The following is a 16280-nucleotide window of genomic DNA, read 5'->3' as shown; positions in this document are numbered from 1 at the left end:
GCGCAGGCTCAGCCTCGGTCGCAGTCTCGGTCGCAGTCGCAGTCGCGGAGTCAGTGTCAGGGCTAGTGGCAGTGCATGCCAAAGCCATGAGGCTGATTTCCAAGAATAAATTGTGATTTCGTTCAAATAGTTGGTAAGTTGCCCGCCCGCTCGACCAAATAACAAATATCTCAGACAGAACGCACAACAGTCACAATCAAACAAAATCCAAAAAAACATGTAAACAGTGCTGATAATGGAGTCTGTCAAATGTCCAAAAGCCACAAGATTTGGCCTGAAGTAAAGTCAATAAGGGGGTGACTCGGGGGCAGCATCACCAACTCCATCTACATCGGCCACTAGGCATAGCTTGAAAGCTGTAACCGTATCTATGGTTTTCAATCAATAATTTTATAAAAAATAATCCACTTTTGCTAAACATAGATTCAAAATCTGCAACTGCACATAGTTAGCAAGTCGCATCTGTATCTGTAATTTTGTATCTATCTGTATTATCTATCTGTATTTATATATATGTGTATTGTATCTGTAGCATTTTAAGAATCTGTATTTGCATCTATATCTGTAATTAATGTGTACTTGTATGTTAATATGAACCTGTATCTGAATCAATGTCTTCAAATGTATATGTATTGGTTCTTTATGAATAAATTTGTATCTGTATATCCTGTGTATATTCTATGGATTTATAATAAACTTGAATATGCATATGTATGCATATGCATATATATATATATATATATATATCTGTATATGTAAATGTATCTGTATCAATATCTGTGTTTGCCTATGTTTGCTTGTGAACTAATATGTGTATCTATATCTATATATCTATATAAGTATCTGCATCTTGCAATACCCCTATATGTGTGTTTGTATCTGTTACTGTAAAAGTTGGGCAAGTTGTATATGTAAATATAATTGTATCTATATTTATAACCCTAATTCCACCTGTATCTATGTTTGTATTTGTATCGGCAGCTATCTATAATTGTGTCTGTTTATTAAGCTGTATCTGAATCTGTTCCTGTATCTATGATAGCAAATGTATTCTTAGCAGTAGTTGGTAGTAGTTGATATTCCACTTAAATATTACTTACAATGGACTGAAATACTTCTGTCTTTATTTCTTGGCTTTTTTGCAGCTATTGTTATCTCTGTTTCCTCCACATTTTTGCTTTATTTACTCATGATTGTCGCCATCGTCGTGCTGGGCTCATTATTTTTATGGCTCTTTGTGCCCAGCGTTTCCACTAAAAGTGATCTAAATCTATTGACTGAACTCCCAGAGAGCCCCCAGTCCCCGCTGCCAACCCAAAGCACTTGTAGTCGTAGCTGCTGCTGCTGCTGCTGCTTCTGCTGCCGCTGCTGTTGCTGCAGCTTCTGCTGGTGCTGGCCGCCACCTGAGAACCTGGCAACAAGCGAATGGCTTGCTATAATTTTTATGACGCTTTATGCTGCCGCATTTCTGGCTAACTATTTATGCCAGCAACAACAGCCGCAGCAGCAGCAGCATTCACTTATATTTTTATTGTTATTCATGCATAATGCCAAAAAGATAAATAACAAATAAATTTCTTACTATGAGTATGTACTCTGAGCCCACTTCTAGCTCTCCCAGTTCAGTTCCACATCCACTCCGCCCAACACTCTGCGGTAATTATTAATAAATGCTGCTGCTTTTGGCTTTCGTCTGCGCCTCCTCCGCTCTCTAATAATATTCACGCTTGGCTAAACATTGAAGAAAACTTAAAGACTCTGGCGACGGCGACGGCGACTCGAACTGGAACTAGAACTTAGACTGAGTCTTAAACTGAGACACAGTGAATAGACCTCGGTCTGGGTCTAGGCCTGGGCCTGGGCCATGCCCTTAACGTTGCGACCGACAACCAACAACCGACAACCAACAACCAACAACCGACGACCAATTGTCTTTTGGCATATTTTCAAGTTGAACGCTCGGCAATTTTTTTTTTTGTTTTTATTTTTTTTTCTCTCTCTCTCTCTCTCTGCTTCCTTCTGCCATTTCTAGAGATTTTCTAGTGCGATTAAGCGAAAAACGAAACAGTCTCATAAAAAATATCGCTGTGGCTCAGCGCCTGCCTCTAACTCTGTGTGTGTGTGTGTGTTTGTGTGTGTGTGTGTGTATTTGTGGATAACAATCAAAACTCAGCACATACATAAAAATTAAAAAAATGGTGGCTGTTATTGCGTTGTCGTTAGGCTTGGGCTCAGATCTCAGAGCAAATTGGAGTTACCTGATGTTATATGTGCCCGCAAAGTTCAATGGCAAATTGCATGTGGACTCTATTGCGTGATCAGCTTTGTTGCATTTAAATTCAACAGTGGCTCGTATTCGTATTTTGTTGCAAACTGGTCGATAATGCTATTTGGATTGCAGTTTGGCGCGGATTGGAGTGTATATGTAAGTATAATATATATTTATTGATTTTATTCAACAGATCCATAAGGGATTATACGTGGAACACATGGTGGCAGCTTATAGCTAACGGATATTACCTGGCGTTATCGGACTCCAGTATTTTTTTTCAAATGTTAGAGTTTTCACCCATTTTCCGCCTGCGGTAATATTAAAGTGAGTTGCCATTTCCACCTCTCTATCGGTAAATCGTTTCAACTTGTAATTCACACAGAAATAATCGATCGGATAAAAAATATATATCTATATAAAAAATATATTAACAGTTGTGCTGATGCCCAGAGGCGCGGATTGTTCGAAAAGCGTGAAACACGTATACAATACACTTGCCCAAGCAAGTGGATTATTGCAAGCCCTCTTAGTCTTAGCGGGCACTTCAGGAAAAAAACACGTATTTTATGAATAATGTGAATATGTGGATTCTAACGAAATGAATGTGGAATAAACTCAAGATATTTCAGCCTGCTGACCTGCAGTAAATATGGGGTTTTCCGCATGAACTGAGTGCTTGAATTGCCAGCTGATGCCCTGTTGCATATGAAACCCACATTGATCAGTTCAAGAACCTTTGAGGATAACTCTGGCACATATCAAAGCTAGCCTGTCAGCTGCCAAGAGCGAGCAACGCTTCAATAACTCATCCGGAATCGTGTTCACCCCTTTGTGCGTGCCACATACCAAATGCAAATTCATGGGGCACGCTCTCTGGGCCATGGCTGCTTTGACTGCTTTGCATATTGACATCATCATTTTGCCGAGACGACAAACTGTCAAACAAAACAATTGCTGTCAAATTTACTACAATGAGCCGGGCGCTGAAAGCGGCCAAAGGAAGTGAGATGAACAAAAAGCCAAAATATGGGAGAAATAAAAATGCTCGATAGAAAAAAATTGAGCTGTCAGTGTTTTTTTTTTTATTTCTCCCCCTCTTTATGGGGGAGCAGGCCAAGAAGCAATTTCGACATATCAATAAATTTTTGACAATTTCTGTAAGGCAAGACAGAGACACATAGGAAACCGAAAACGAAGAAACACCTTTTCAATAAATTTGCTACAACTGTCAGGCGAAACAATGTCATTGTCACGGCGCTGCCGACTTGCAGGCGAACTGAGTCGACCTATAAACCTGTCACTGGCTGCGGCCCGCACTGGAATTGAAGGCATGCGACGGCCCCTGGGTCGGGCCCGGCGATGACAACGACAACGACGACATTATTGTCGCTAAACAAACGATCAAATGGCAATTTAAAAGTTTTTATTTAACACTAAATCACCCACACTCCGGCACAAATGAGACGCCATCAACCGGTGAAGTCCCACCACCCTACCATCCCACCAGCCCCTGAGCCCACTTCACCCTTTTGGCGGGTGGCCACCTGACGCGAGCGCTTTCTTTTTCAATTTCGAACCCTTTCGACTCCGGCGGGCTGGCAACCCTTGCGCGATTTTCAATAACTTGTAGTGAAAGCAGCCGAACAAAAGGCGCAAAAGTTTACCGAGTTAAATTATGAGGTTGTTTCTGTTTCTGTTTCTTTATTATTTCGTATTATTTTTTTTTTTATTTTTTTTTTGCTTTCCACTTGTTTGGCTGGGCTTTCGTTCTTCTTTTTTGTACCCCTTACCCATTGACAGTCTGACTTTTGACTCTCCATGGGGAATTTAACGCTGTTGTTTCGTTGCATGCATGAAAAAATGTTGTGCCACAAGCAGCAAGGATGCGGAGTGCGCCGAGAGCGGGGACGAGCAGTACTCGGCAATGTATTGGTATTGACAACATTGCAGAGCTTCAACTTGGGCACAAGCTATGCTAATGCCTCCAAAGATTTCTTAAAATTGCCCGCATTGTGACCTTTTTCAAGTAACTGGCTTTACATTCAGCTTGTGTCAAAATTTGGGCGATGTTATTGAAAGGCATTAGCATGAGATTTAGTAAAGAAAACCCTTTCAACTGTAAAGCTTAAGATATTACATTTGATTTGTCTTTAAATTATAGAAAATAATAATAATTAATAAGAGTAATAAAAATTACTTATAAATAATAATACAAATTGTAATAAAAACAATAATAATAATAATACTAATAAGGCTTTAGATATTACATTTGATTTTTATTTAAATTATTGAACATAATAATAAATTATAGAAATAAAAATTTAAAAAATAAATTGTAATAATAAGAATGTCAATAATTACAATAAATAATAGATAATCAGATTAATAATCGTTATACATATTTTTGTATTGTTTTCTTAATATTTACTTATTTTTTTGTTTTATAAATTTTTACTAAATATTTATATAAATATTTTATGAATAATAAATAAATAATTAAATGAATAGATAACTCTTTTTTAAATAACTGTCTAAATTATAATTTATTTTTTTGGATTTACTAATTTATCTAAAATATCTAATTTATTAATAGTTATCCTCGAGGAATAGCACATCTATCTGACCTACCTATATCATTTATATTTCTATGCATTTGTGCCTAATGAATAAAAAATAGAATTTGTGAACTGAGTGCTGCCAATGCATAGGATCTGTCAGACTTAACTTAAACTAGATCAAGCCGCCTATTTAAATATAAATTATAGTATTTAATCATAAATAAGCAATCAACAGTATCTTGGCTAATAGACTTTCAAACAAATGAGAAACAATTTAACCATCTACTAGTTTTTCTTAAAGAGTTATTAGTTAAACCGAAAAGTGTTTTTAATTTTGCTCGTTTTAACCATGTGTATATGACAAAGTATATGGTATATTTATTAAATGCGCATCTATGAAATCATGTTTTTGTGTCCACATCAACTGCTGAAATTTGCATCACGGGCCATGCAGGAGAGAGGTGTCATATAAAATGCGGCATACATATGGTTAGCTACAACTAGTCTGATAGAGAGGACTATTCAGACCGAACTTCTAACATCTAAAAAAAGAAATGAAGCCAATCGACCAGCCAAAGGTTCTATTGTTATTGAAATTGTTGTAGTTATTGTTGTGCTGATGATCTGCATTACCAGCATATGTATATACTTAGGTGGGATACATGCATATATGTATAACATATATGGCTATTCATCCTGCCAGCGCTGCTGCTGCTGCTGCTGTTGATGTTGATGTTGTTGCTGTTGCTGTTGCGGCTGCAACAATTGTTGTCACACTTCGTTGAACGGCGGCGGCAGCAGCAACAACTGTGAGGCTGATGACGACGTCGCTCTATAGGGCTGATTGAAAGATTATTTTGCACTGATAACGCTAAAAACGTATGGTTGGATGGTTGACCACAAACCACCACCACCAGCACCACCAAGAGCAGTAGCAACAACAACAAAAGTCAAATAGAGCGAAGCAGCTCGGCGCTGCACAAAAATTGCAGTTCGAAAATTGTTGCGCTTTCGGTTTGCGTGTTTGCATTTTGCATTTAGCATTTTATATTCATTGCGTTGTCCGTTGTCGGTTGTCCATTGTCGGTTGTCCATTGTCGGTTGTCCATTGTCGGTTGTTGGTTGTCTGCAGCGCCGTCGGGGTCATCATCAATTCGCTATGCATTTCCCACATATTCAGCGGCGTTCCGAGCGACCATCATCATTAATAATATTGAAAAGCCCTAATTACAGTTAAGTGGCCCAAACGAGTCTTATATGATGGGCAGCAGGAGAAAAAGAGTAAGAGTGAGAGCGAGAGCGAGAGCGATAGAGCGGGGGGAGAGCTTGGACAGGGCATGTCATAGACAGGCCTGGGCTACTGCAAGACGTATTGAACTTGGTTAAAGGGTGCCAGTTCGACTTCCACTTTGACTCATCAGAAACTGGGCAACTTTAGGAGCCTGTCCCGCTCATTGCGTAAATCATTTTTCCCACCCCTGAAAAAGGGCGAGCGTGCTGCGCGTTTTGCCTTCACCTGCCCAAGGTGCCACAGGTTGTGCAGGTGCATGTTGCAAGTGCACAGACAGGCAGGCAGGCGGGCCCCTACCCTGACCCAGACACAGTCAGAGACCCCGGCTGCTGATGACCCTCGAATTGCTATAATGAAATCATTTATAACTTTTCTTCCTTATGACCACTTTGTGCATGTGTGCATGTGTGTGTGTGTGTTGTTTTTGTTTGGTGTCCATGTGGGCTTGTTTGTAAGTAGTTTTCTTTGTAGCCAGGATCAGTTCCGTCCTTTCTATCTGAGTCCTGAGCCCATTGATAACAGCACAGAGGTCGATCCGCACGTGGCTATTGCGCAGCTGCGACAGCTGAGACAGCAGAGAGAGAGAGAGAGAGTGGGTGATGAGAGAGGGAGAGGGAGAGAGAGAGAGAGAGACAGAAGCAGAAGGACTTCTTGTTTTACCTAACAAGCCAGCTATTTTTTATTTGGGTCAATATTCTCTGAAATATATTAGAATATAAATTACTCATTGAAAATAAAAAAGTTAAACTTAATCTAACATTTGGATAATTATATCAATTAAGCTACCTAGTGGTAACTATAACCATATCCTAGTCCTTCGTTTGCTAAAGATCAGAAGGCAGTGATCGATTCCAGCGCAAAAAAAAATGTATATAAAAAAGATATTTTTATTGTATGGGTAACCCATTAACGCGAACGCATCCAAATAATTATTATATTAATTATCATGTTATATTAACTATAATTATCATACTAATAATAAGTGAAGTGAATATAAATTAAACTCGATATTTAATTGGTATTTAATCAGAAATGAGCAGATATGTTGATTTCTTTTCATTTATTGTTATAATTATTAATTTACTTACTGCTAATTATAGTATAGTAGCCTCTTGATATTTATTGTTTAGCAAATCGTACCGCCTCCCTCCCTCGGGCAAGCTTGCAATCAAAGTAGGCGTAGTTTTGCACAAAAGTCATTTGTGTTGAAGCCTTTTTAACAGGAATTCTAGGCACATTTATTTTCAGCTTATTATTATGTCACACCAAAAAAATAGATAAAAATTGCTAGTAGTATTATTAAAGTATTTTGGGATTGAAAGCAAATTTCACTTTGGGTTTTTCACATAACGCGCAGATAAAATAGCCAAATTCACAGAAACTAAGAAAATGAACACGAATATATGGAGTTCATCTCAAATGGCTGGCACTGGAGGCGCTCTGAAGGCACTGGCCAAGAATCTGGCCAATCAATTGTCCCTAAATCGAACGGAAATGAAACGCGTGGTAGCTCGCGTCATATCGGAGTGCCATGGCCAGGGCCATGTTGGTGACTACAATGGACACATGTTCTACGTGAAGCCAGAACGCATTGATATGACCAAGCAGATCACACACTCCAAAGAAGCATTCGACGAGATGCTACGCCAGAAGCGCATGCGGGCCAAGAATAAAATGCAGCGCTCTCCCTCCGGTTCCCGCTCCCTCACATACAAGCTGGCGGTGGGCGATAAGCCGGAGAAGAGCCTCACTGGCGTCAGCATTGACAAGAATCATCTGCGACCAGGCGGCCGTCCCAGAGACATTGTGGTCGAAATGTCCAAGCCGATTATTCAAATCAAGAGCAAGCAGCTGATCAAAAGCAAGCCTCCGCCTCCACCCAAGAGTCAGTTGAAAAGGAAAAGCCCAGCGAAAGTCCGTCCCGCAACCCTGAGCAAACCCAAATCCTTGAACAAGTTCCAAGGCCAGGTCAAACCCAAGCTCGCACAACTTACCAAGAAGAAATCGATTGTCAAGGCCGAAAGGAAGACTGTCAAGGCCAAATTGTCGGCTGCCAAGAGTCAGCAATCCCGTCAGACGCTGCAACCAGCCAAACCACGGCTACCTGCTGGCGATGCAGTACGTTCAACGGTGCCAGTCATTAAAGAGGCGCCCAAATCAAAGAGCGATCCATCTAGTCGCCCACGGACCCCACCATCCAGTGCTGGCACCACGCTGAAAAAGCCGGGCATCTTGAAGAACAAGAAGAGCGTCAAGCTGACGAAAACGAAGAGCGTCAACAGCTGCAAAAACACCTTGGAGGAGAAGGGCAAAAAAAAACCAAAGCGCCTCACCGCCGGCGGCGGCTTTCCAAAAACCAGTCGCAGCGTGACCTCGCCGGCCAAAAGGCGCGAGCTCCCACCTCGGCGCAATTCCTGCCAGTTCCAACCCAGCGCAGGCGCTATCTATCGACCAAATCCAGTGATCGCCAAGCTGAAAGGCAAGCCTTGGACTCGCCCAATGCCAACTGGTAAAAACCAAAAACCGGTCCTGTCCGCAAATAGCGCCCGGCGGATACGCAACATGCGCTCGCAGGCGCGTCTAGCCAAGGATCTGGAGCGGAAGGAGGCCATAGACGATCCGGAGCGCTTGGAAGCAGGCAGCATGAACCTCTTTAGAGCCAATGAGAGTGATCCCTCGGTCAAGCGGCCCAAGCGCGTCTATAAGATTAGCGCACGCCTTCTGGAGCTGGCTCAGCCGCCGCCACATCGCAGATTCAACCCGGAGTCGGCACCCATTCGCTCCCGTTCTCCGATCTTTAGGCCTAAGCCGAAGCTGAGGTCACGTCGCCGCAGACGCCGCGTTCTTGTGGACAGCAGCCTGGGCAGCATTGAGGGCCTAAAGGCCACCTCACGCTCAGGCCTGTCCCCGGCCAAGCGCAACCTGACGCTAGCCTTCAGGAACAAAGAAGAATCACGCAGACCCCGCAGTCCACGCCAAAAGCAGAGCTTGCTCTGGCGGTAATTGGTAAACGTAACGAGACCGAGATGGTAGCCGGCAGCCGGAAACGGTCGTCGGTTTCCTTCATTTTGGCCCGCGGAAGTTCCCTGTTCTTCTTATTAAAGTGTCCTTATAGTGCGTCCTGACTTTTGTCCTGTAACTTTTCGCGGGCACCCTAATAAATTTTCAAGTTATAACATATGTGATGTGTTCCATTTCGGTTTTAGAAGCTGACTAATAAACAATTACACAGCAATTCTATCTCCTTTTCCATTTATTATACCCTGAACCCATTACAAATGGGAATAATGTAATTGTGCAAATGTATGTAACAGGCAGAACGAAGAATCTCCGACCCTATAATGTGTATGTATTCTTGAACAGCGTCAATAACCGAGTCGATCTAGCCATATCCGTCTGTTTGTCCGTCTGTCCGTTTGTCCGTATGTGTGAGCCTGCCGATCTCAAATCTAGAACGCCGTATGAGCTCGATAACTTGCCCCGTTTCCAAGCAATCGATAAAAATCGATATCGAAATCTCATTTTTTGAGCAAATCTCTTTGGTTTAAATGGCTATAGCCACCAAATTGACCAAAATTGACATGTAGCTTCTAGAATAGTATATACAGCTCAAGTATCTTTAATTTTATAGCTACCGCCATCCCCCTCTCCACTACACCAGCCAGCGTGAGCTGCATTTGGTGTTGGTAGATGAAGCTTTAGGGTATCCCCTAGGCAGGCACTCTTTCTTCTTTTTCTTAATGGAGATGACATAGAGATTGCCTGAATATTGTATGCATAAATATGTATGATGCAAACATTTTTGATCCAAATATCTCTTTTTCTCTCTCTATCTTTCTCTCCCTCTGGTTCAATTTATTTAATCTTGATCTCAAAATAAATAAAAATAAAAAATGCACAAAAAACCTGAACGTAGTTCACAGATCTCAACGTGAATGCAGAAATTTTAGAGGATCTTCAAGCAAAAGCTTATAAAGCTTTAACAACTTTACATTGGAAAATTTTTAGCATCTAAATCTTAATTAAGTATATTAGTTAAATACATTCATGAATATGATTTAAGTTAGAAAGAAAGATTCTTATTTTTTATAAAAATATCAGATAATATTCGTTGTATATAAGCTTTGTGAGTTCGGAACCAGCTCAAATTTTCCCATAGAAATGAATAAACGTAATTGGTGTACGGTATATAAACAAACGGTCCACTTTTTCGGTTTGAATGAATGCAGTTAGGCGGGGATATGTGTACATTTAAAATGTATCTTCTAAGCTGTGAATATTAACATAAACTATTAAACAATATTATAGGCTAAATATAAGTATATTTAATTGAAGGTGAATTGAAAAGAAAAATAAACAATCAAAAATAAAATAGATTACAATAGAAACTCTATTTTATCAAAGCTTATAAACGAAACATGATCGGACTTAATTTGGCTCAATGTTGTTTGATTAGGTGAGCTGAAAAAAGCTGGGATTATGAAAAGTTATGTTAGGTTAAATGGGGGAAGCTTGAGTTGGTTTAGATTTGTTAAGGGATACATAATTGTATAGAAATTATATTTTCACGTAAGGTCGCTCACCGAATCGAGACTTATCTATAAATGTATTAAAGATATTTTACCTCCATCATTATATACAAAATACATTAATTTTTGTAGTAATAAATGATTGCCTTAATTCATGTTTTTACTAAGATTAGATATTGCTCATTTTCCAAAACTAAGCTAGTTAATAATATTATATTCAATACATTTCGTTGCTGACTCGCGAGCCAAAAAACTCATTGGCTTGAACGGCCGAAAGGGTGTTTGGAATCATTTAAGCATTGCGGTGTGAAATTTCACACCGATTGCAATAAAAAATTCAAGCGGCCAACAATAAAACGGGCTGTGGCAAGAGAAAGGCGCTACATTGAAACAGAATCAATCAAACTGAGAAACGATCGCGGCTGGGCTCGCAGCCGAGCAGGGACCCAGCTCTGTCGACATCTGCGCATGCGCATGCGCTGGCAGGCCGGATGTGAATGTGTCTGGTAGCTGGGGCAACCGACCCGGGCCGTGTTGAGTCGGCGTTAATGGTGTCACTAAGTACGCCGCAAACGGACAAACCAGACAATCGACCGACCGGACGCGCGGTGGCCCTCAGCTCAGCGTCTGATCATCGAATGGAACCAATAAAAGTTGCCTTCATTGTCTTTATTTGCGCGGGTCGCGCGTCTGTGCGCAGCCTGCACTCAATGTACTCATACTCGCACTCATTTCCATTAGCATTTCATTCAATTTGCATTCGGCTGGCCGCGGGTCGCCGTCCCGACCGCGGACAGTGTTTGGTTGAATGGTCTTGTGTGGGTACACAGCAACCAAAACAATTCAATTGTCCGGCTGGTTGGGTTTTTTGGTGTTGGTTTTCTTGTTTTTTAGCTGTCAGTTACGGTACATTGCATATCACACATTAGCGATGTGACGAATCCAATAACGATAACGATAACGATCACAATGACAATGTATCGTGTTAAGATGTATTGAGCGTCTTACACATACATTCTAGTCTTTAGACTTATGTCTGTTTGAGCGAACTAGTAACTAATCGCATCTGTTGACGTCCCTGGCCCCAGCGTGAGTAATGCATATCTCTTATTTGTCGTGTGGTTGTGTGATAACACAATAGAAAAATGAAATTTGATTCACATTGTGTGAAGCTTCGTGTATCTTACAGCTTATTGCACTTAATTTAGCTGATATATTCTAGGAAAATTTTCAATTTAATTTAGCTGAGATCCACTTCAATTTCAACTAATTTAATCTATTACCTGACTTTGACTCTTGAACTTGTTCTTTAATATTATCACGACGATAACGATATCAATATCAGCATTAAATTGATATAAGGCCCTAATGGCTGATAATGCTCAGAATCACGTGTCTTACATGCCCCAAGCTTATGTAGTCGAGGCTGGGCAAGTCTGCCTCTTAAATCAAATGTCTATCAAAGCAAAGACTAAGCAACTGCCTTCTTAACGTGGTAAATATTTCAATCGATCAAATATCGATAATAGAAATGAGATCAAAACTCAATTCAAGTACTCGGAGCTGCCTAACCAACTCCCTAGAAGAGGTACAAAATTGGCGTACAACAAGAAAGTATAACTCTTCCGAAAGGAGAAGTCTTAAGTCTTATCGAATTCAATAATAATCATTATTACGATAATACTTAGAATATCGAAATGAGATGTTAACTTAATTCAGCTGGAAATTGCATGTGTCTGACTTGTTGCACGCAGAAGTGCAGCTAATCGAACCAAGTGCACACCTCGGCGCAGCACTCTCTTCCTCTTCCTCTTTATCTACAACTCGGACCATCTGAGTGCCCGCATTTCGAAACTGGGAACCGCAGTCGAAGTCGGAGTCGCTGGCGAAGTCGCACTCGCACTCGCACTCGCATCGAGTAAATGTTAATTGTGTCTGCAATATTTTTTCCAATGAAACATTTTTATGTTAATTCGAAAAATTGTTTTACAACCAATTAACTTAGCCAATGCACCAAAAAGATCAACGGACAAGATCGCTGGCTCAGCAACAGCAAAACGGGGAGGGGGAAAATGGGAACTAACAAGTGAGGGCGAGGGTCATCGCTAGGCTGTGAAGGGTGAGGGATAAAAAGAGCAGCGGATCGCATTGCGTTGCATGCCGCACGCCGCTTGGAATTTCATTACGCGACTGTCAGTTAGGTTCAACCAGAAGTCAGCCAGCGGGCAGGCAGGTGTACAGGCAGGCAGGCTGGTGGTGCTAGTGGTAGTGGTGCTGGTGGTGGTGGTTGTTAGGGGCTCTCTTTGCTGCGGGTCCTCAGCGGCTCGCTCTAAATCAATCAAGCGCAGCAAACGCCAAAGACACAAACAATTTCAATTAAAATGCCAGCGTAGCCGCCACCGCCAGAACCCTTACCCCTCCCCCGCTGCTTGTAAATAGCGCGCGCGCGGCAGCTACAGGTGCGATTGTCAGCCACCGCCTGACCTGCCACTGCCACTGCCACTGCCACTGCGGTCGTGTAATGTAATTAGGAAGTTATGTGAGGGTCGCCGCCGCATCAATCGAACCATCGATCGCGGCGACGATCGCTCGATCGTTTCAAATTTAAATGCTGTGTCGAGGTCTAGCGAATAAAGTCATGTCAGCAGCTGCTAGCTGGGGAGATTGGGCTGGTTTTGGGCAAGGCTGGTCTACTGCCAAGTGGTCATTTATGATGTTGCAGGTTTTGCGGCTGATCAAATTTTCCCAGGCCCAAGATCTTCATTAGTTGCGTGGCTTGCCTATCGAGCTGGCAGATCAGCTGTGCAACTGCTCGACATCCTTAGAGAATTATGATTTTTGTTAGGTTTCGCCATCTTTGGACTCCTGACTGCTGACTGCTGACTGCTGACTACCAGCCCCCTCCCAGTGACTACCCCTATCCAGATGATATACGAGGCTCTGGCACTCGAATGCTTTTCAGCTAATCTAGCGCTAAGCATCGCAGTCACGTTGTTCTCAGGCGGTGTTGTTGTTGGGTTGTTTGCTTGGCTGCTTGCTTCGTGGTGTCTGTGTGCCATTTTGAGGCGGCGTCCACCACGACGACGACGACGACGACCACGCACTGGAGTTGGCTCTTCTATGAATCTATGGAAACTAGGCAAGCTAATTGCGTTGCGTCAACGTATAGGTGAATTATTATAAAGAAGCCATAAAAAAATTATTATAGCCAACTGACGGCTTTGCTCCACTCGCTGATCGCGGTGACGATAAACGTGGCAACAGCAACAACAACAACAACAACACGAAATCAGAGCTCGTTAAAAAAAACTCTCAAGTTGAACCAATCAAAAGACGCGCTGTCGGCGTCGTCATAAAAGCAGCGGCAACAACAAGAAATTATTAAAGATCAGATACGTATTTACAATACATGCACACACACATACATATGTATAAGCAAGTATATAGCCATATCAGTCAAAAGGCAGGGTATCATTTGACAATTGAATACCAAATGGATGGAAATGTGTATATAAAAATTGTGCATCATTTAATATAATATAATAAATATATACATATATTTTTCTGAACATATATATGCTTAGGTACATTTAGTATATATGTATGTATGTAAAAAATGTGCGAACACTTTTGGGACGCTTTTTTTTGGGGAGCAGTCGGCAACTCGTATTGAAAGTTCATTGTACGGCAAAAACGATGTTGGCGTCCACATTAAAACTTGATCTATGACCCATTGTTCTGGCCGCGTTTCGGAAGTTGCGTTCCATTGGTTGTCTTTGGGTCCGACTTCTTTTTATAATGTGGCCTGCCGAGACAAAGAGACAACAGAAAAAGCAGAACGAAAGAACGCAGAAATGGGCAGTGTTCATACGGAAAATAGATTTCGCAAGCTCTGTTCGCCGTACGCCCTGGCATTTATCGACAATCGATCAAGCTGTAATAGTGCTGGAAAACTATCGATGACAGATCGATAACTTGAAAGTTGACATCTTATTGAGGTTGAAGTTTGGAATATTAATTATTATTATTAATTTTAAAATTATGAGCCATCTATACATTAGCCTGAGACTCGAGCTGGAGCTTGTCCTTGTTGTGATTAATTTTATTCTATCGATATCTATGGATTGGGTCGCAGATATCGATGAATTAACTTTTATCGATTGTAGTGAAAAGGGTCAAGTGAAGAAGCAGCTCAAAAAAAGTTTTTTATTCACAAGATTTCTGTTTAGCTTAAAATAATATATTTGCTTCTGCATAATGCTATAAATAAGTATTTTTCCAATGCAATTTATCTGCAATGCACAAATTTTGCTCCCGAACTTTCAGCATGACTTCGCCCAGCCCAAAGAACGGCTTACGGTTGAGTCGAGTCCAGTCTGTGGGCGTCTGAGGCGCCCATTAAAGCGAACCACTCAAGCAAATCAGGAGGGTTGGCAAACCACGTTTTTCTGAGCCACATCGTAAGCTTATCTTTATGGGAGGGATTTATAGCTTAATCTATAACTTGGTTTCGCCGGCAGCAAGCTACCAATCCCGATCTCAGCTTGGACTGCTGTGGTAGCATTTCTATTGGATCGCCTTTTCCTACTGTCTTATCAATTATTTCGTGTACATAGATTTTGCCCCCCTCTCCTACCCAAAGGCACATGCATATGTATATATTATTTATGGGCGGCAGCAAATTTTTGCCCATATTTTACACGTTCATAATTTTTACATTGTTCTATCACGCGAATCGCCGTTCGCGTTTACGGCTTCCTTGAAGTATGACCATACCCCAATACCTGAACACCCTCTGCCCTCTGCCTATCCGCCACCTGCCAGTCTTCATTTCGCATTCTCCATTCCCTGTTCTCAATCCCCATTGCAATGGACTTGTATGTAATGCATACTCCATTGCTTCCAGTCATTATGCCTCCGGACATAAATCAGCGGCAAAAAATTATGACGCCGCTTGTTGAGCCAGCACGAGGAGGAAGAAGTCTAAGAAGTCGCTGCAATTCTCTCTCCCAACCTCAACCTGCACCTCTACTAACTGGTGCTATCTCTTTCGCACTGCTTTAGAGAAGCAGCCGAGTCGTCGCATGTGTTACAATTTGAATTAGTAGTTGTTGTTTTTGTTCTTGTTGCTGGTTCGGCTCTTTGATTGCCACCTCTTAAGCCAAGCGCCACACATAGGTATATAGAGGTATACACATATATGTATATATAGACATACATATAGTATATCGTCTGGCTTGTCGTCGTCTTTGGCTTTATAGATTGGCGTTTGTTTGGTTTGCTCGCATCGTGTAATGTGTGTGGTAAATAGCGGCAATTGGCCCTGGTCTTTACAGGGACCGGGAGTCTCAATTGGGGCACTGACTGATTGCCTCTGGTCTAGAAAGCCATTTTGCCAAGCTGAGTAGATAATAAGTTAGCAAGAGTTGCTGTGTTCTCTTGGGGCAGGTGAAAGTGGTTCAAAGTTGACAAATCAAGAGATCGTATTATTTGTTATTAATAGACCGTCTTATATATATTTATAGGAATAAAAAGATTGGTTTTCCACATGGATATTACATACTATAATACATAACTAGCTTGAGCTGCCAATGTTAGGTATCAGTATTTTCGAGTATAATACGATATAT

General features: G+C 41.4%; 1 protein-coding gene and 1 long non-coding RNA gene across 3 annotated transcripts; both read left to right on the top strand.

The window, feature by feature from the left end:
• Positions 1-15: 15 nt before the first annotated feature.
• On the top strand, positions 16-3335 carry LOC135440665 (uncharacterized). Of its 2 annotated transcripts, none has more exons than XR_010438344.1 (4): positions 16-133; positions 2463-2596; positions 2707-2847; positions 2902-3335. It is a non-coding gene; the product is annotated as an uncharacterized LOC135440665 (long non-coding RNA). The 2 variants fall into 2 exon arrangements; XR_010438343.1 differs by having other exon boundaries at positions 2655-2847.
• A 4006-nt stretch (positions 3336-7341) lies between these two features.
• LOC135440602 (translation initiation factor IF-2) lies at positions 7342-9356 on the top strand. Its single transcript, XM_064699867.1, has one exon. The coding sequence runs from the start codon at positions 7511-7513 to the stop codon at positions 9122-9124; it is 1614 nt and encodes a 537-aa protein (XP_064555937.1). The 5' UTR covers positions 7342-7510; the 3' UTR covers positions 9125-9356.
• Positions 9357-16280: the final 6924 nt, after the last annotated feature.

Source organism: Drosophila montana, unplaced genomic scaffold, assembly GCF_035044405.1.
Source record: "Drosophila montana isolate Dmon_TW-CO22-7 unplaced genomic scaffold, ASM3504440v1 contig_1624_1, whole genome shotgun sequence".
NCBI classification, from domain to species: Eukaryota; Metazoa; Arthropoda; class Insecta; order Diptera; family Drosophilidae; genus Drosophila; species Drosophila montana.
This window is presented reverse-complemented; position numbering and strand designations above follow the sequence as displayed.